General features: G+C 37.1%; 1 protein-coding gene across 2 annotated transcripts in view; it reads right to left on the bottom strand.

Moving 5' to 3' along the window:
* Positions 1–16,053, bottom strand: part of SUN3 (Sad1 and UNC84 domain containing 3) — a 46,971-nt gene extending 30,918 nt beyond the window's left edge. Inside the window, exons 1-4 of one of the 2 annotated variants that reach the window (XM_037988278.2) lie at positions 15,975–16,053; positions 15,763–15,890; positions 12,594–12,655; positions 3,962–4,065 (exon numbers count right to left, since the gene is read on the bottom strand). In XM_037988278.2, the coding sequence (XP_037844206.2) occupies positions 3,962–4,065; positions 12,594–12,655; positions 15,763–15,884 (288 nt within the window). In that variant the 5' untranslated portion in view covers positions 15,885–15,890; positions 15,975–16,053. Of the gene's footprint in view, positions 1–3,961; positions 4,066–5,179; positions 5,278–12,593; positions 12,656–15,762; positions 15,891–15,974 lie in introns of those variants that run through there. The other variant, XM_037988279.2, reaches the window with a different exon arrangement.
* Positions 16,054–21,412: the final 5,359 nt, after the last annotated feature.

Raw genomic sequence — 21,412 nt, 5'->3', positions numbered from 1 at the left:
GCTTCCTAATCTATAAATGGATTTAGTAATACTCTTACTAAAAGGTCATTTCGAGGATAAAGTGTAATATATATTTAGTGTTCTTAGGATCCCTTCTGATGCATAGTTATTACCATTATCCTGTTCTCCATGGTGGAATATGGGGCGATATATCCAGCTTTTTGAAAAGTAATATCAAATCATTAGAATTCAATATGAAAACAAAGTCACCTAAAAATTATAAATATTCTTTACTTATTTTTCTTTTAAGAGTTTATCCTAAGTAGGTAATCAATGAGAGGCAAATTGATTAAGCCATAGGATGTTTATGTTTATAATATTTAAAAAATTAGAGACAATCCAATTATTTAGAAATAAGTATTCATTGAAAATATTCATTGGAATATTTTATCATCCATTAAATGTCATTATAAAATTATATCTAAAGGCAAGGGAGCATATTTAAAATCTATTACTGGCCGAGTGCAGTGTTTCATGCCTGTAATCGCTTGAGCTCAGGAGATTGAGAAACAACATCTACTTCATGTAGCTTGGGATTTATAAAGAACTCACCTAGATATAAGTTACCATCAGTCTCCAGTGGTTTCTGACAGTGCTCTTGTCTATGTGAAAACCAGGTTAACACTGGTCAAAAGTTAAATGATCATAGCTCAACCTCAACCTCACAAAAAATACTGTCCTTAGAAACACGGCCATAGACATTTTATTTTATATTTTGAGACAGAGTCTTGCTTTATCACCCAGGCTGGAGTGCAGTGGCACGAGCACAGCTGACTGCAGCCTCAACCTCCCAGGCTCAAGTGATCCTGCCACCTCAGGCTCCAGAGTAGCTAGGACTACAGGTATACGCCACCATGTCTGGCTGATTTTTTTGTTGTTCAGGCTGGTCTTGAACTCCTGGAGCCAAGTGATCTGTCCACCTCATGCACCCAAAGTGCTGGGATTATAGGAATGAGCCACCGTGTTGGGCTGGCTAGACATTTTTAAAGGGTTGAATTTGCTGTTGAGTATGCTGGTTAGTCTAAAATCGGAAGGTAGAAGGGAAGGATGCCTTTTTAAAATGTGATTAGTCTCAGATAATTTATTTATTTATTTGTTGATGTATATATTTATTAAGCCTCCATTTACCTGGGGACTCTTCTAGGCTCTAGACAAGCTCCTTGATCATTACATTTTAGTTAAAAGGGGAGAATGCAAAAAGAGAGCTGGTAAAGAAATTGTTGAGTGTCTAAGATAAAGCAGGGGTAAAACTAGGATGCACCTACACCTGGATTTTGTCACAGGTGGTTTGGGTGGTCACAGAAGCCTGTCTGGTGAGGAGACATTTGAGCTAGCTGGAATTTCAGAAAGAAACCATCCCTGCAAAGATCTGCAGCAGAAGACTATGGGCAAAGGGGCACCCAATATTCAGGCACTAACAGAACCTGCCAGATAAACTTAATGAGTATATTAGTCAGAGTTCTCCAGAGAAACGGAACCAAGCCAATGTATATATATAGAGAGATTTATTTTGAGGAATTGGCTCAAGGGGCTAAGTCTGAAGTTTTCAGGGCAGGCTGGCAGGCTGGAGAACCAGGGAAGAGTTGATGCTGCAGCTCAAGTCTGAAGGCTATTTGGAGACAACATTTCTTCTTTCTTGGGGGATCTCATTCTTTATTCTTAAGCCCTTAAAATGACTATGAGATGAACCCACACTGTAGAGGGTAGTCTTCTGTACTTAGTCTATAGATTTAGATGTTAATCACATCTAAAAAATACCTTCACTGAAATATCTAGACTGGTGTTTGACCAAACATTTGGGCACCATGGCCTAGTCAAACTGACACACAAAATTAACCATCACAATGAAGCTTAGGCACAAATTGGCAATAATTGGAGCCACCATTGACCACTCTACATGCTCATCTCTGCTTTTCTGGTGATGACCTAACTATCCAGCTTCAGTTCCCATGGGCTTGGTCTTAGTCTTTGATGTGAGGACCTCGTGGAGTAGGAGCTATCTGAGCTGACTCTCTCTGTGGGGTTCCCAGGTGGCTGTGCTTTTGTGTAAGACTGGGGTCTCACAGATTGTCAACTGAATAGCACATTTGAGATGGGCGTTATAAACCCATGAACATCCAGGGAGGCTTCCTCACTGGACTGGAATGCTATGGGCATCATACACGTGCAGTCTCCTCCCTTTAGGGACTTCACATGGCAAGACACATTGAAATGAGGCAGTTGCTGGAGGAACTGGGAAGTAGAAGATTTCAGAGGCCCTCAGTGCAAAGGGTATGAAGTATGAATCTGATCAGTCAGGCCCGAGGTCACTGACTGGGGTCACTGCAGTCACTATGGGTTAAAAGGTCAGCATACTGGTGGAGACAGGTCAATGTCTGTCCATCTTCCCACAGAGCAGCAGTGACCTGGTCATAGCTTCTGCTGAAACCATCTTTGCAAAAATGGTAACTGAGGGAATTATGACAGTGAAAGAGACAAGACCTATCCTACTCCATTGTGCTTCTAACCTTTAAGCTGTCCTTTTTCATTCCTGGGAGTAGGCCAAACTAACTTTGGGAAGGAATTCAGTTCATGGTTTGACTCTGAAACAAAATTGATAATAGCCCTTTCCTGAAAACACCACCTTCTTTCTTGGGGACCAATCTGCCTTTTTAGGACTAATAAATTCTCTACAAGATTAGAAATTACAGTTTAGGGGTCATGCAGCCCCTGGCTCCAGGAGTCTGAACCTCCCCAAATTGTTCCTGGGGATAACATCACTATTGTAAAACCCGAGATCAGTGCTTGAGGTATTTTGCAGACCCTGCACTGCATGGATCAGCTGACACCACCCAGACCGGTAATCTGACTCAACCAGTTCTGCCAGCCTACCTAGGAACAGAAGACAGCAAGAAAACCTTACTTTGACCCTCTATGATTCCATCTCCAACCTGACCAATTAGCACTCCCCACTTCCCAAACCCCTACCTGCCAAATTATCTTTAAAAACTTTGATCCTCAAATGCTTGGTAAGACTAATTTGAGTAATAATAAAACTCTGGTCTCCTGTACAACCGGCTCTGCATGAATTAATCTTTCTCTATTGCAATTCTCCTGTCTCGATAAATTGGCTCTGTCAAGGCAACGGGCAAGGTGAACCCTTTGGGTGGTTACACTGCCACCCTCCTCCCTCCAGTCTTCTGAGTTTCTGAGCGTAGGTGGGCAAGTCTTATTCTGGAATGTTGGGGGTGGGGTGGATCAGAAAGAGGACATTTAATGACTGACCTCAGTCTAAGCCCACTTAGATCTAACTAGTTTCAGGATAAAGGGAAGTGCCATACTCCTGTCTGGTGTCAGGCAGTGTCAGGCAGAAGTTGATGACAAAGATTTATTTGCCATTTTATTTGTGCTTGAGATTCTCTTGGGGAACTGTGGAGAATTTTTAGGATGTCATAGCTATGAAGCTATTGTCTTTGTCAGTTTTCTGCTGCTATAACAGAATACCACAGCCTGGGTAATTTATAAACGACAGAAGTTTGTTTGGCTTGCAGTTCTGGAGGCTTGGAAATCTGAGACTTTGGCACTGGCATGTGGTGAAGATTCTACCATGGCAGAAGGATGAAAGGACACAGGAACATGTGAGACAGAGAGAAATGGGGCCAAACTCATCCTTTTATTAGGAGCCCACTCTTCAGTTGGGTCTTGCATTCCAATGATAATGGCATTAATTCAAGCTCTTATGATCCAATCACTTTTTAAAGGTCCTACCTCTGAACACTGTTACAATGGCAATTAAATTTCGACATGAGGTTTGGCGGTCACAATCAAACCATAGAAACTACTTAATAGAATTCCATTTCCTACATTAACTTTATTAGATATTCTCATATAAAACAAAGATAACATATTGAAAGTTGAACTAGCCTTGTAGCATATTAAACTTCAAATGAGTGATACACAAAATGACTTAACAAAACATCACCTGATATTTATAAAGCCTTGAGCCATATTCTGCAATTATGGCATATAATTGTCTGGATTTCTGAGGAACCTCTGTTTCTTTAAGCCACTGATGACTTAGGAGTCCTGTTAAAGAAAAGACAAACTCTGATTAAAGAGTTTCTCTGGAAACATAAAATATTTTACATGTATTCATAAGAATTTCCCTAAACTTGAAAAATATATATACTCTTAAGAGTATCAGATCCTTGGGTGAAATCATGGAAAATGGTGGAATAGTACACACAAAAAATCAAGCCTCCATATAAACAATATAGCTGGTAAAGATTGACAGAATCAAATTTTTTAGAACTCTGGAATCTAATTCAAAACCTACAGCAGCCAGATAACTAAGGATGGAGGGCTAGTTTCTAGAAACAGATCATGTGGCATTTTTGTTTACCTGACTACCATCTTCCATTTCCCAACCTGGTGGTGGCAGCTATAGGGACAGCATTTCACATCCCTTTAATATAGACCTTGTTCTTATACCTTGGCAATGTTTTTTTGACCCATCTAGTGGTTCCCTGAGGGGCTGGCACAGAAACTGACCTGTGTTTATTCCACTCCCATAGCTTTCTAGGAAGTGGAAATATCTATAGAAAGCCTTCAAAGACATACTGCCCAAGCCCAGCTGGGACAAAAGACAGTAGATGATGGAAGTGACAGACAGACCCAAAGGCCCATGAATAAAGAGGCAGTCTCCTGCTGGAAAAAGGGCTCAGAAGGACTGCTGAATCATATACTAGGAAAGAGAGAATGTAATGTGCATTTCTAGGACTGGATACATGTTCATAAATGATCTCAAGAAGATGCTGGGTTGCACCTCTGGTGGATCTGTCGATTGTGTACAAGCAGGAAGTGAAGGCTAAGGCAGAGTTGTAGGTGGCCTGGCTTAGTCTTGAAGGAGTGTCCCAGCTTAGAGCCAAGCTGCAAAGACTGAGAGAGTAATCTCCCTGTCTCTGTTTCTCTCTCTCTCTCTGGATTCAGGAATTCAAGGAAATATGTGTGAAATCAGTGGCTAACCACTGAGATAGTGGAATAGTAAACATATATGACAAGAAATACAGTCTCAAAAATAGTTTTGGGTGGCCAAGGCAGGCGGATCATGAAGTCAAGAGCTCGAGACCATTCTGGCCAACATGGTGAAACCCTGTCTCTACTAAAAGTACAAAAATTAGCTGGGCTTGGTGGCACTTGCCTGTAGTCCCAGCTACTTGGGAGACTGAGAGAGGAGAATTGCTTGAACCCGGGATGTGGAGGTTGCAGTGAGCCGAAATCGTGCCACTGCACTCCAGCCTGGTGACAGAGCAAGACTCCGTCTCAAAAAAAAAAAAAAAAAAATTGTTTGAAAATGTTACTAAACAAACAAGTGATTGCAGCCCTTAACATGCAACAGCAGGTAAACCCTGGGGAATAGGAAAATCTGATTTCTAGAGTTGTTAATTATAATATTAAAATGCTCAATTTACAAAATCACATGGCATACAATAAAACAGGAAAGTATGGCCCATTCAAAAGGAGAAAATGGCAGAAACCATCCCTGAGGAATCTGACATTGGAATTATGAGACAAAAACTTTAAATCAGCTATTCTACATATGTTCAAAAACTAAAGGAAACCATGGACAAAGAACTAAAGGAAACCAGGAAGATTATGCATGAATAAAATGAGAATAGTGATCAAAATAAATTATGAAAGAAACCAAATATAAATTCTGAAGCTGAAAGAGGAATAACTAAAATGAAGAACTTACTAGAAGGGCTCAACAGTCAATTGAAGCAGGCAGATGAAAGAATCAGTTAACTTAAAGATAGAGCTATTGAAATTATTGAGTCTGTGAACAGAAAGAAAAAAGTGAAAAGTGAACAGAGCCCAAGAGACCTATCAGACACCATGAAGTGGATCAACATATGCATTGTGCATGTGTTGAAACAGGAGAGAGAGAGAGAGAGAAAGAGGCAGAAAGAATATTTGAAGAAATAAACAAAACCTATGGGATACAGCAAAAGACGTACTAGGAGGGAATATTATAGCTCTAAGTGCCTATATTGAAAAAGAGGAAAAACATACTATAAATGACCTAATGATGTACCTTAAAGAACTAGAAAAGCAAGAGCAAACCAAACCCAAAATGAATAGAAGAAAAGAAATAATAAAGATAAGATCAGAAATAAATAAAATTGAAATGAAGTAAACAATACAAAAGATCAATGGGACAAAGGTTTTTAGAAAAATTAAATGAAATTGGCAAACCTTTAACCAGATTAAGGAAAAAAAAAAAAAGAGAAGATACAAATGAAATTAGAAATAATAAAGGAGACATTAAAACTGGTACTGCACGGATTTAAAGGATCATTACTAGCTACTATGAACAACTGTATGCCAATAAATTGGAAAATCTAGAAGAAACGGACAAATTACTAGACACATACAATCTACCAAGATTGAACCAGAAAGAAATTCAAAACCTGAACAGACCAATAAAAAGTAATGAGATCGAAGCCATAATAAAAAATCTCCCAGTAAAGAAAAGCCGAGGACCCCATGGCTTCACTGCTGAATTCTATCACACACTTAAAGAAGAGCTAAGACCAACCTTATGCAAACTATTCTGAAAAAGAGGAGGAGGAGGGAATATTTCTAAACTCATTCTACAATGCCGGTATTACCCTGATATGAAAACCAGACAAAGACACATTAAAAAAAAAAAAAAAAAAAAAGAAAAGAAAAGAAAAGAAAAGAAAACTGCAGGCCAATATCTCTGATGAATATTGATGCAAAAGCCCTTAACAAAATACCAGCAAACTGAATTCCATAGCACATTAGAAAGATCATCCATCATGACCAAGTGGAATTTATCCCTGGGATGCAGAATGGTTCAATATGTGCAAATCAATCAGTGTGATACACCATATCAATAGAATGAAGGATAAAAACCATATAATGGTTTTCAACTGATGCTGAAAAAGCATTTGGATGAAATTCAACATCTCTCCATGACAAAAACCATAAAAAAAACTGGGTATAGAAGGAACATACCTCAATGTAATAAAAGCTATGAATGACAGACAGATTCATAGCTGGTGTCACACTGAATGGGAACAAACTGAAAGCCTTTCCTCAAAGACCTGGAACACGACAAGGTTTCTCACTTTCACCCTGCTATTCAACATAGTATTGGAAGTCATAGCTAGAGCAACCAGACAAAAGAAAGAAATAAAGGGCATCCAAACTGCAATGAAAGAAGTTAAATTATCCTTGCTTCCTGATGATATGATCTTATATTAGGAAAAAACCTAAAGACTCCACAAAAAGACTATTAGAACTGATAAACAAATTCAGCAGTGTTGCAGGATACAAAGTCAATGTACAAAAATCAGTAGCATTTCTATATGTCAACAGTGAACAATCTGAAAAATTAATAAAGTAATCTCATTTATGATAGCCACAAATAAAATCAAATATCTAGGAATTAACCAAAGAAGTGAAAGAGCTCTACAATGAAAACTATAAAACATTGACGAAAGAAATCGAAAAGGACACAAAAAGTAGATAACTCATGTTCATGAATTAGAAGATAAATATTGCTAAATGGCCATACTACCCACAGCAATCTACATATTCAATGCAATCTCTATCAAAATACCAATGACATTCTTCACAGAAATAGAAAAAACAACCCTAAAATTTATACGGAACCACAAAAGATCCCAAATAGTCAAAGCTATTCTAAGCAAAAAGAAGAAAATTGGAGGAATCACATTACCTGACTTCAAATTATACTACAGAGCTTAGTAACCAAAACAGCATGGTACTGGCCTAAAAAGAGAGAGACAGGCTGATGAAACAGAATAGAGAACCCCTACAGAAAACTCATTTTCAACAAATGTGCCAAGAACACACGCTGGGGAAAACATGGTCTCTTCAATAAATGGTGCTGGGAAAACTAGATATTCATACGCAGAAGAATGAAACCAGACCCCTGTCTCCTGCCATATATAAAAATCAAATCAAAATGGATTAAAGGCTTAAATCTAAGACTTTAGACTATGAAGCAACTATAAGAAAACACTGGGGGAAAATCTCCAGGTTATTGGTCTGGGCAAAAATTTCTTGAGCAGTACCCCACAAGCACAGGCAACAAAAACAAAAATGGACAAATGAGATCACAGCTAAAAAGCTTCTGACAGCAAAGGGTACAATCAACAAAGTGAAGAGACAACCCACAGAATGGGAGAAAATATTTACAAACTACCCATCTGACAAGGGATTAATAAGAATATATAAGGAGCTCAAACAACTCTATAGGGAAAAAAAACCTAAATAATCTGATTTTTAAAATGGGCCAAAGATTCAAATAAACATCACTCAAAAGAAGACACACAAATGGCAAATAGGCATATGAAAAGGTGCCTGTTTCATTGATTGTCAGAGAAATGAAAATCAAAACTACAATAGGATGTTATCTCACCTCGGTTAAAATGGCTTATATCCAAAAGACAGGCAATAACAAATGCTGGAGAGGATGTGGAGAGAAGAGAGCCCTCATACACTGTTGGTGGGAATGTAAATTAGTACAACCACTATACAGAATAGTCTGGAGAATCTTCCAAAAATGATAAACAGAGCTAACATATGATCCAGCAGTCCCACTGTTGGGAATATACCCACAATAAAGGAAATCAGTATACCAAAGAGATATCTGCACTCCCTTTTGTTGCAGCATTGTTCACAATAGCTAAGATTTGGAAGCAACCTAAGTGACCATCAGCAGATAAATGTATAAAGAAAATGTACATATTCACAATGGTGTACTACTCAGCCATAAAAAAGAATGAGATAATGTTATTTGCAACAACATATATGGAATTGGAGATCATTATGTTCAGCAAAATAAGTCATGCACAGAAAGACAAATATCACAAGTTCTCACTTATTTGTGGGAGCTAAAATTTAAAACAATTAAACTCATGAACATAGAGAGTAAAATGATGATTACCAGAAGCTGGGGAGGGTAGTGTTGAAGACAGAGGAGGTGAGGATGGTTAATAGGTACGAAAAATAGAAAGAATAAATAAGACCTACTATTTGACAGCACAATAGGTGACTACAGTAAAAAATTACTTAATTGTACATTTTAAAATAACTAAAAGATTGTAATTGGATTGTTTGCAACACAAAGGATAAATGCTTGAGGGGATGGATACCCCATTCTTAATGATATGATTATTTCACATTGCATGCCTGTATCAAAACATCTCATGCACCCCATAAGTATATATACTATGTACCCACAAAAATTTAAAAATTTTTGAATTCTAAATAAGAAAAATAATATTTAAAGAAATAATAGCTGAAAAAGTTCCAAATTTGATAAAAAGCCATGAATCTACACATCCAAGAAGCTCAACAAATTTCAAGTAAGACAAACTTAAAAAGACTCATGCTGAAACCTATTATAATCAAACTGTTGAAAGACAAAAACACGGAGAGAATCTTGAAAGCAGAAAGAGAGCAATGCCTTGTCATATAGAAGGAAGTCTTCACTGGATTATCACCTGATTTTTTCTTCAGAAACCATGGAGGCCAGAAGAGAGTGGGATGACATATTTAAAGTGCCAAAAGAAAAAAAATTCTATATATGAGAAAAATATTCTCCCAACTGAAGAAAAAACTAACATATTCTAAGATAAATAAAAGCTCATGGTGTCTCTACTACTAGACCAACCCTTCAGGAAATGCTAAAGGGATTCCTTCAGGCTGTAGTGAAAGGACATAGAGAGTAACTCAATGCCACATGAAGCAATCAAAATCTCCAGTAAAGGTAATAGAGAGGTAAATATGAAACCAGTATTATTGTTTTGGGTTTGTAACTCCTTTTTTTATTTCCTACATAATTTAAAAGACAAATTTATAAAGCATAATTATACATCTGTGTTTATGGGTACCCAATGTGTAAAGATGTAATTTCTGACAACATAAAGAGGAGTAAATCCCAGTGAATACAGATCATAAGGAGGAAAAAAAAGAGGAGCAGAGCTGAAAAGGAGCAGAATATTTGTATGCTATTAAAGTTAATTTGGTATAAATTTAAACTATATTGTTATAAATGTAGGGTCTTAGTTGAAATCCCCATGGTAACCACTAAGAAAATATCTAAAAAAAATACAAAATGAAAGTGAACAGAATCAAAACAGTACACTACAACAAAGCAATTAAACACAAAAGAAGGCAGTAAAGAAGGAAATGAACAAAAAGAAGGTATAGATTTTCTAAAAAATAGAAAAATGGCAGAAGTAAGTCATTCCTTATTAGTAATTAATGTAAATGAAAATTTATTAAACTTTCTAATCAAAAGGCAGAGGCTGGCAGAATGAATTTAAAAACATGATTCAACTATATACTGCTTACAAGAGATTTACTTTAGAATCAAAACTGAAATTTATAAAATATGGCTGAAAGAAATAAAGAAGACCTAAATAAATAGAAGGACAACTTGTGTTCATGAATTGGAAGATTTACTATTGCTAAGATGGCAAAACTACCTAAAGCTGTCCACAGATTCCAAGTAGTCTTTATCAAAATCACAACAACATGATACTGGATAATGATAGACATATAGACTAATGGGCTAGAATATCCAGAAATAAACTCACTCAACTATAGCCAATTCAGTTTTTGGAAAGGAGGACAAGGCATTCAAAGATCCCTATAGGGAAAGAGTAATATTTTTAGCAAATGGTCCTGGGACAACAGGCTTTCCACATGCTATAAAATGAAGTTGGATCCCTTGCATCATACACAAAAATGAACTCAAAATGGGTCAATTACCTAAATATTAGAAGAGCTAAAACCACAAAACTCTTTAAAAAAGATTTAGCAATGGGTTCTTCGATATGACACCCTTAAAATTACAAACCTTTTTGTATCAAAGGACAGTATAAAGAAAGTGCAAAGACAACCCAGAATGAAAGAAATATTTTCAAGTGATATATCTGAGAAGGGTTTGGTATCTAGAATACATAAAAAACTCTTCCAACTCAACAACAAAAGGACAAACAACTTAATCAAAAATGAGCAAAAGACTTTACTGGACATTTCTCCAAGGAACACATACAAACGGTCAATAAGCACATAAAAAGATGCTTGACATCATTAGTCATTAGAGAAATCAAACCATGATGAAACATGACTTTTTATCCACCAGGATGGCTGTAATGAAAAAAAAAAAAAAAAAAGGAAAAAAAATGTTAGTGGAAATGTAGAGAAATCGGACTTCTTGTTTTAATCCAGTCATGTTGCTGTAAAGGAATATCTGAGGTTGGGCAATTTATAAGGAAAAGAGGTTTATTTGGCTCACAGTTCTATAGGCTGTACAAGAAGCATGGCACCAGCATCTACAGCTGGTGAGGATCTCTGGCTGCTTTCACTCATAGTGGAAAGCAAAAAGGAGCCAGCATGTGCAGAGACCACATGGTGAGAGAGGGAGCAAGAGAGAGTTGGGAGAAGTCAGGTTCTTTTTAGCAATTAGCTCCCACAAGAACTAATAGAGTGACAACTCATTACTGCAAGGATGGAACCAAGTGATTCATGAGGAATCTGTCCCCATGACCCAAATGCCTTCCATTAGGCCCCCATCTGCAACATTGGGAGTCAAATTTCAACATGAGATTTGGGAGGACAGATATCCAAACTATAACACTCCTCCTACACTGCTTGTGGGAATGTAAAATAGTGCAGCCATTGAGGAAAACAGTCTGGTGGTTCCTCCCCAGAAATCTCATTCCTAGGTATATACTTGAAAGAATTGAGAACAGATGTTCAAATAAGCACACGTACACACTTATGCGCAGCATCACTATTCGCAATAGCCAAAAGATAAAAGCACTCTAAATGTCCATGAATAGGTAAATGGATAAACAAAATGTGGTATATACATACAATGAAATATTATTTAGCTACAAAAAGGAATGAAGAACATGCTAGGATATGGATGAACCTTAAAAACATTATGGTAAGTGAAAGAAGTCAGATAAGAAAGATCACATGCTATATGATCTTTTTTATAACAATAACTTGGTTGAAACTTTGATTTTAATGGGAGATCCATGCCTTAAGTTGTCAATATATTAAAGAACAATTTTCCAGTGTGCTGGGGGTTGTGGATTGTGATATTTCCCAATATGAAACTACACATTGCACATTCTGCAATAATTTTTTGGGGAACTGTGTGATGAGCAAGAATCTCTGGTTGTCAAAACCTCCCAAGTGCAGTCACTTAAATTTAGAAAAGGTAAAATGTATAATATGTTTGCAATAAATATATTAGAAATCCTTAACTTTAAAGCAATATATATGACTACAAAATTTGCAAAAAGCAAACCACAATTCTAAAAGAAAATAGGTCCTTTCTAAATTTTCTATTTAAAAGCCAATATTAACTTTACAATCAGAAATAAAAAACAAACAAAAAAGCTTTGATAATGTGCAGGTCACCTCCAGCACTTTCCATGGCATTTATTTACAAATATGAGTCATTCTGTTGAGATCTCTCTCACCAGGCAGACATATAGAGAAATGGTTTTTAAGGATCATTACTTAGGAAGACTTACCTACAAGAAGAAAAGTCAATGTAAACATTGTACTTAGAATAATCTTCCATGATCGAGTTACCCTAAAAGAATAAAAACAATGATTAGAAAAAGAATTTAACAACATCATGCATTTAACTTGGACTTTAGCCACTACTCCCAAGTCAACAAACTTACTTATTCTCATTCTTGTTTAATCTAGGTTGAGTCTATGAATTACTTTAATTTCCAATCCACTATTTTTTAAATCAAGAGATCATTTTCGTGATGATACACACTTACCAGCATATATGTGAGCACATAGATTTAGTCATACCTCTCGCTTTCACATATGGAATGCTTATGCTAGTATACGTCTATTTATATTCTTAAATGCTTATAAGAAAAAAACAAAGGCAGTTTTCTAGAGGTCTCAAATGTAGAATTAGACGAAAAAAGAAAAAAAAGAAAAATCAGGCTCTAATTTTATGGAAATTCGGTATTAAGATAAAAAACTATGACAATTAACAAATATCTGATAAAACTCTTTGAAGTCATCATGACCTTTTTTCCTACTCTGTTTTGAAGTATAGTATGCTATACAAATACGATTTGTGTTCTTTTCTGTATAATTGTACAGCCCAGTGATGCTTCACAGAATGAACACATCCATGAAACCTCACCCAGGACTGGAAATTGAGCACACTCAGTTCCGTGGACTGAATTGCACTCCACCTCCCAACACAAACACACACCACACACACATTCATTTGTTGAAGCCCTACCCTCATTGTTACTGTATTTAGAAATAGGGTCTTTAATTGCTAATTCAGGGTAAAAGAGGTTATCAATGGGACTCTAAACTAGCAGGATTGTTGTCCTTAGAAGAGGTGGAAGAGAGACTAGAACTTTTTCCCTCTTTGTGTAGTCAGAAGAAAGGTCACATGGGGACACAGTGAGAAGACAATCCAGGAAGAGAGCCCTCACCAGAGACCAAATCAGCTGGAATCTTGGACTTCCTAGCCTCCAAAACTGCGAGAAAATAAATTTCTGTTGTTTCAGCCACGAAGTCTGTGGTATTTATTGTTGCAGCCTGAGCAGATAAATACACCAAGCACATCAGAAGCCCATCTTGTGCCCTCATCAACCCTATACCTCCCACCTCTGAAGGTACCTGCTCTCCTGAGCTCTATCCCCATTAAGTAGGTTTGCTGGGTTTGAACCATCTATAAATGGACCCATGCGGGTATGGGCCCTATCTGTCTGCCTCCTGTTCCTAACCTTATGTCTGTGAGAGTCAACTGTGCTGTTGTGTATAGCCGTGGTTCATTCATTCTTATAACTGTTCATTCATTCTTATAACTGTATTATAACTGTATAATTCTTATAATATTCTTATAACTGCATTCTTATAACTATATTTCATTGTGTGAATATACCATGTGGTTATCCATCCTAACATTGATGGGTGTTTGGGGCTATGATAAACAATGGAGTTATAAATATTACTACAAGCAATGCAGCTATGAACATTCTTGTACATGGTTTTTGATGAAGACAAGTATGTATTTCATTTAAGTATATTCTCAAGAGAGGCATTGCTGGGTCATAGGATACATGCATAATCTGTTGCAGTAGATTTTGCTCAGTTTTACAAAGTGGTTGTAATGATAACCTTTTCACATCCAACCTTTTAAAAAGCCCTAAAGGGTGGATGGGGAGGGAAGCTAAAATGATCACATTAAACTAAGGTGAAAGTTGTAAACTTCTGGATAAAGTATTACAAGTTGGCAAACTAAAAATTTCTACTTAAAACATACGAAAAATCACATTAAGATGGATCATTTGTTAACTGTATTCACTAGAGTGGGCCTCCTAATTCTCCCAGAACATAATCTTTAAGTAGCTTATCTCCCCTACATACAGCAGTCATGCCTATTAGCCATCCAAGAGTGTGAGACAGTGTGGAAAGCAACTAAGAAGAGAATTTTCTTAACTCTCTTCTCTCCAGGGAAGTGTATTCTGAAACCTCTTCCTATTAACTATTATTGGAGATGTGGAGAGCGGTAGGGGGTCCACTGTATAAAAAAGTTGTTCATAGGTCAATTATGGTCTATAAGAGCTCTTCTGGTGGACTGCGTTAAACGAAAATTATCACATTGCCATATTTACCAAAGATTAATTCCAGTGTTATTTTTCTTTTCTACTAGAAAACTTGCTGCCAGGCTCAGCATTGCAAAATTCCTTCGGTGCTTTCTCCTAGCCAGTGGGATTCTGCCATTTGGGGCAAGCATATTTTGTTATTACTGTGATTTTGAAATGCTGCTCTACTTGTACTAATAACTTTGTAGTATTCCTTTTATTTTTATTGACAGTTTTGTTTATGTGCAAGTGCTTCATTGTTACCAATAGGAAGGTTATTTCATCACCATTCATAATGCAGATGGCCACCATGCCCAGCCAGGGCATGGACACGCATCTGCCTCTCTGCTTCAAGGGCCTAATTGTATCATATGTCAAACCCACTGAATAATACAAAGCCCCCCACTCCATATGCCTACCACTTTTCTATGGCAAATCTGGATGTTTTTCTGTGTTTGCTTCAGTGCTTTTCTAATAAAGTTCTTGTTTTTCCAGCAGGCAGCACATGGGCAGGGAATTTGTAAATAGGTTTAGGGTCTTTGGATTCCCTACTATAATAATCCCCACATATGTTCTTACTAGAGGAAACAGGGTGATTCACTCAAAATATGCATCCCCTACCAGAGTCTTTAGTCAATTATCACCCAAGAGTGTAATAAATGCCCCTCTGTGCCCAGAGTCCTGAGCCCGGTGCTAAGCTCTGCATATCACCAAGACTATACAAGTGAGGCCAATGACCAAAAAAAAAAAAAAAAAAAAAAGTGAATTATCTGGATGATTTTAAGTTCCTGCTGCTGCAGCTCATTCTTTTAAACAGGATGACTTTCCTTTCTTAATCCTTGTCCCCAGTCTGCTGTTATTAATCCAGATACTGTTGACATAGAAGTATTGTGATCAAGCGTAAGTACTGTGATCAAGAGAAACCTTCAAAGGAAACTATTTGGAAATGATTTTCTCTATAAAGGAAGAAAACACTGTCTGTCAGGTAACAGGTGAACAGGACACAAGTGACAGATGTAACACATACAACCTACAATTTCAAGCACACCATTCTGCCGTGTTTACCTACCCATTCGCATCAGGGTTTTCATCCTCTGATAGCAAAGTGCTGCCACTGGTGCTACCGCTGGCGTCTTCAGAGCAACCTCTAAAAAACATGGCAGCCCTTCTTGCCTTTGCTTTTCCACTCATGATCCCCTACCAAAGAACAAACAGCTGGTAGGATGAAGAGCAACATTTGTCCTCATTCCTATTTTATTAAAAACATGAAGCTATACATACAGTTTTTAAATTTGTTTTGTTTAATGTCTTCTTCCTCCACGGGTGTTTCTTCTTGAAGAAGGAATTTTGTAAAGCTTCTGAGTCTTCTGTTGCATCATCCTCCGTGACACCTCATAATGCAGATGGCCACCACGTCCAGCCAGGGCATGGACACGCATCCGCCTCTCTGCTTCAAGGGCCTAATTGTACCACATGTCAAACCCACTGAATAATACAAAGACCCCTCGTCCCATGTACCTACCACTTTTCTATAGCAAATCTGGATGTTTTGCTGTGTTTGCTTCAGTGCTTTTCTAATAAAGAAAATATCAGAAATATAATGGTAGACCCCCAGGTATCCTGAATCTCAGCCCTCTCTCTTATTTTCCACAGATAACTACAGCCTGAAACTTGATATACTCTATTCTCATTATTTTTGATACTTTACTATGTAAATGTGTATCTACAAATAATATTGTTTTCATGCTTAAACTATAGACTAAATGTTATGCCACTCTTGGTTTTCTTACAATATTATCCATCTTGAGACATTAACTCCACTCAGTTTAATTGCTCTATGGTATTTCATTATATATACATCACAGTTCATTTACCCATCCTTCTATAGATGTATACTTACGTTGTTTTCAGGTTTTTTTGGCAAAGAATAATGCTTATTGCATGTTGTTATATACACATCACAAGGTTTTTCTAAACATACACCTAGAAACAGAATAGTTAGGTGGAAGGGTGAGCTGGTTTATTCGGGGCATAAATTCTAGGATGACAGTTATTTCACTCTCAGCACTTTGGAGATACTACTGAATGGCTTCGTGGATTGATTGTTGCTGATGAGAATTCTGTCTGATCTTCATTTCTCTTTTGTTTTGGACAATTTGTCTTCTCTGGTAGTTTTTAAGATTTTCTGTTTATCCATATTTTCCAGTTGTATATTAGTGTATCCAGGTTTGATACTAGTTTTTGTTTTTTCTCACTTATAACTCAGAGAGTCTTTTCAGTTTGGACACTTGTGTGTTTTTTCAGTTCTGGACTATTTTTCAGCCATCAGGTCTTCAAATATTGCATCTCTGCCACTACCCCAATTTTCTTAGGATGGTCCACCTATTGACACTTGTGTCTTCCCTTTACTTTCCATATAGTTCAACTGCTCCTTCATATTTGTTTTTGCCCTTTTCTCTTTTTACTTATGCTGATTCCTGGGTGAATTTGTAAGTGTTATTTTTCAATTTACTATCTATTTTCTGAGGGTCTAGATCTATCCCAAGAAACCCCCAAGTTTCTACTTTTTTACCTATTGGTCCAAAATTTGAAAGTTACAAAATGGTACATAGCAAATATGGCCTTTCCACCCTGCATTTGCCTTCTAGCTATTGGTTCCCCTCCCTCCTTGCATCTATGCTACCATTTATACTGTTTCCTTTCAAAGGTGTGATATGCATGCACAATATGTGACATTGTATTATATATGTAGTATTTTATATGTATATTTATCTCTCCACATTCTTAATGGTAGCTTACTATAAATCGTGGTCTCCATCTTGCTGCTTTCACTTAAATATTTATCTTGGAAGTTTTTCTGATGGTTTGAGATAATCTTCCTCATTCATTTATGATTGAATAGTGTTTCATTGGGTGCATGGGCCATAGGCTGTTTAGCCTGTCTCATATTGATGGGAAGTTTGATATTTAAAATAATGTGCAATAGTAATCTTGTATTTAAGTTATTATCCATATGTGTGAATATATCTTTAAGGATATATACCCAGAGGAGGAATTTCTGGGTCAAAGTCTATGTGTATTTTTCAAGAATAAACCCGTACATATACAGTCAACTAATCATTGATAAGTTTGCCAGGTGTACACAATAAGGAAAGGACACTGTAGTCCCTTCAATGAATGGTGCGGGGAAAACTAGATATTCACATGCAAAATAATTAAATTGGACACTTATCTTACACCATACCCAAATATTACCTTGAAATAGATAAAAGACTTAAACATAAGAGCTATAACCATAAAATTCCTAGAAGAAAACAAGAAAAAATCTCTTTGACATTGGTCTTGACAATGACTTTTTACATATGCATCAAAAGCACAAGCAAAAATAAATAACTGGAACCACATCAAACCAAAAACCAAGAAGCTTTCGCACAGCAAAGGAACTTAATAGCAAGAAAACAAATAACTGAATTTAAAAGTTGGTAAAAGTCTTGAATAGACTTTTTTTTTCCCAAAGAAGACATACACATGGCCAACAGGCATATGAATAGATGCCCCACATCATTAATCATTAGGGAAATGTAAATCAAAACAACAATGAGATACCACTTCACTGCTGTTAGGATGGCTATTATAAAAAAGATAAGTAGCTAGTGTTGCACAAAGTGGTACATGCCTGTAATCCCAGCTACTCGGGAGGCTGAGGCAGGAGGACTGCTTGAGCCCAGGAGTTTGAGACCAGCCTGGGCAACATAGCCAGACACCATATTTTAAAAAATTTGTTAATCTTAAAACAAACAAAAATATGTAAAGATAAGTGTAGGCAAGAATGCGGAGAAAAGGTAACCCCTTGTATACTGTTGGTGGGATGGAAATTGGTATACTTATTATGCAAAACAGTATGGAAGTGCCTTAAAAAATTAAAAATAGAACTACCATATGATTCAGCAATCCCACTTCTGGGTATATATATCCAAAGGAAATGAAATCAGTGTGTTGAAGAGATAGTTGCACTTCCATGTTCATTGTATCACTATTTACAAGCCAAGATATAAAAACAACCCAAGTGTTCATTGATGGACGAATGAATGTGATTTATGCACACGCACGCACAAACACACACACATACACACACGGTGGGTAGGGGGTGGCGGGGGGGAGAGAGAGAAAGAGAATGGAATATTATTCAGCGTAAAAAGTAGGAAATTGTGTTATCTGTGTCCACATGAATGAGCCTGGAGGACATTATGCTCAGTAAAATAAACCAGACACAGATAGGTGAATACTGTATGATCTAATTTATATGTGGAGCTTAAAAAGTCAAATTTGTAGAAGCGAAGAGTAGAACGGGAGTTGCCAGTGGCTGATGGGCAGAGGGAGTGGGAATGGGCAGATGTTGGTCAAAAGGTGCAGAGTTTCATTTACAAGAGGCATACATTCTGGGGATCTAATATACAGCAGGCTGACTACAGTTAGCAATATTGTACTACATACTTGAAATGTGTTGAGAGAGTAGATCTCAAGTGTTCTTACCCCACACACACATACACAAACGTAACTAAGTGAGATGATGAATATGTTAATTAGCTTGATTGTAGTAATTATTTCACAATGTAGATGTGTATAAAATTAACATGTACAACCGAAACATAGAAGTTTTGCTTGTTAATTATATCTCAATAAAGTTGGAAAAACTCCAAAATGTGTCATTTTCCTCGGGAAAAATTTCAAACAAAGAAAAAGGCCATTATTTTCACATGCAGAGCACTGCAGAGTCAAAGAAATCCAGTCTCTCTCCTGTGTGAAAGAAGATGATCTTGTTTCTCCAACGAGGTTGAAAACCCAAACTGCTATATAACATTGAAATACATAAATATATATCAAAAAAGAAAAGCTTGTCTTTAAATTACTCAGATTATCAGAAAAAAAGCACAAAATGTAAAAGCCCCTCCAGTTTGTGAAACCCTGGTGAGAGTGTGTTGTATGTTCTAGAGGGAAAGACTGAACCCACAGAGGTGAAGTTTGGAGAGGGGAATTATACAAGGGTTTTCAGCTGCTTGAGATAGGAATAGACAGTAACAAGGCAGGGCAAAAGTGGAGAGATGGAAAAGCACAAACAGAAGATGTATCCTGAAAGTTTAAATAAACCAGCTTCAGGCAACAACATGGGTAAACCAACAGAGACCAGGCAGGAAAGAAAGACCAGAGGGCTTTGAAAAATCCGAATTAGTACTCAAATACATTTTTCCTCTTCTCAAAAAGGTCATAAGCAGGAGATTATCTGCATATCTACAAGTAAAGTGAATAAAATTAGGCACAAAGTGAAAATATATGTCAGAGAATGTTGGATCTTTCTAAATACTGAGGGCCATAATGTGGTAGAAAGATGATCATGTCATAAAGTATAGAAAATAAAGACATTGAGATATTCTCGTTATAAATAAATTATTCTTGTATCATGTTTTAATTTGCATGGCATCATTACCTACATTCTTATCTGATCTGGTTTGCAAATATTTGTAATTTCAATCACACGGCAAAAGTCAAAAATTGGCCAGGCATGGGGGCTCATGCCTAGAGGCTGAGGCAGGAGGATACGTTGAGGCCAGGAGTTGAAGACCAGCCTGGGTGACATAGCAAAACCATTGTCTCTACTAAAAAATTTTAAAATTAGCTAGATGTGGTGGTGTGGGCCTGGAGTCCTAACTACTCCGGAAGCTAAGGTGCGAGGATCTCTTGAGCTCATGAGTTCAAAGCTTCACTGAGCCATGATCACACTAATGCATTTCAGCCTGGATGACAGAGCAATATCCTGTCAAAAAATAAAAATAAAAAATAAAAATAAAATGAAAAGTTTCTTCTAAAGAATGATAACACTTCATCATCACTCAACTTATGATTTCAGCTAGTCAAGAAGGTTATCAGCTTGGATGAATGCTGTACTCTTCTGTTAATCCAATGGAGAAATAAAGATGCTCTTTGGTAATGACAGCTCCAGTTATTACGATCAATTAAAAAATATAACCTTCTTGACTGGGAGCCGTGGCTCATGCCTGTAATCCCAGCACTTTGGGAGGCCGAGGCGGGTGGATCACGAGGTCAGGAGTTTGAGACCAGCTTGATCAACATGGCGAAACCCTGTCTGTACTAAAAATACAAAAATTAGCCAGGTGTGGTAGCACGTGCCTGTAATCCCAGCTACCCTGGAGGCTGAGGCAGGAGAATTGCTTGAACCCAGGAGGTGGAGGTTGCAGTGAACCGAGATCGCGCCACTGCACTCCAGCCTGGGCCACGGAGCAAGGCTGTCTCTAAGTAAATAAATAAATAAATAACCTTCTCTTGACCATACAATCGCTTAGCTAGAGGATGCCGTGACTTTCACAAACAAAAGCGTTTGTCATGCTTGGCAATAACCTAAGAGCCTGTATATGCAGTGGAACAAACATTTGACATTGCAGTATGAAGTCTTGATTACTCATGACTGGACCCCTGAAGATGCTTAGAATTTGTTATGAAATTATATTAGAGCAGGATAAACCACAGAATTAGAGTTAATTCCTGCACAAAAACTATCTTCTCTTTAACCAATTCTGATATTACCTGTCTCCTGCTAGATATCTAAGGCTATACTCATGTAACAGAAACAGACTCATGTTCAGTTCAAGTTGTCAAATACCCACCATTATAAAAAGTCTTGATTTTTTAAAAAAAAATTTCAA

The sequence above is a fragment of the Chlorocebus sabaeus genome, chromosome 21, assembly GCF_047675955.1.
Source record: "Chlorocebus sabaeus isolate Y175 chromosome 21, mChlSab1.0.hap1, whole genome shotgun sequence".
Lineage (NCBI taxonomy): Eukaryota > Metazoa > Chordata > Mammalia > Primates > Cercopithecidae > Chlorocebus > Chlorocebus sabaeus.
The sequence above is the reverse complement of the archived record's forward strand: the minus strand, read 5'-3'. Positions and strand labels throughout refer to the sequence as shown.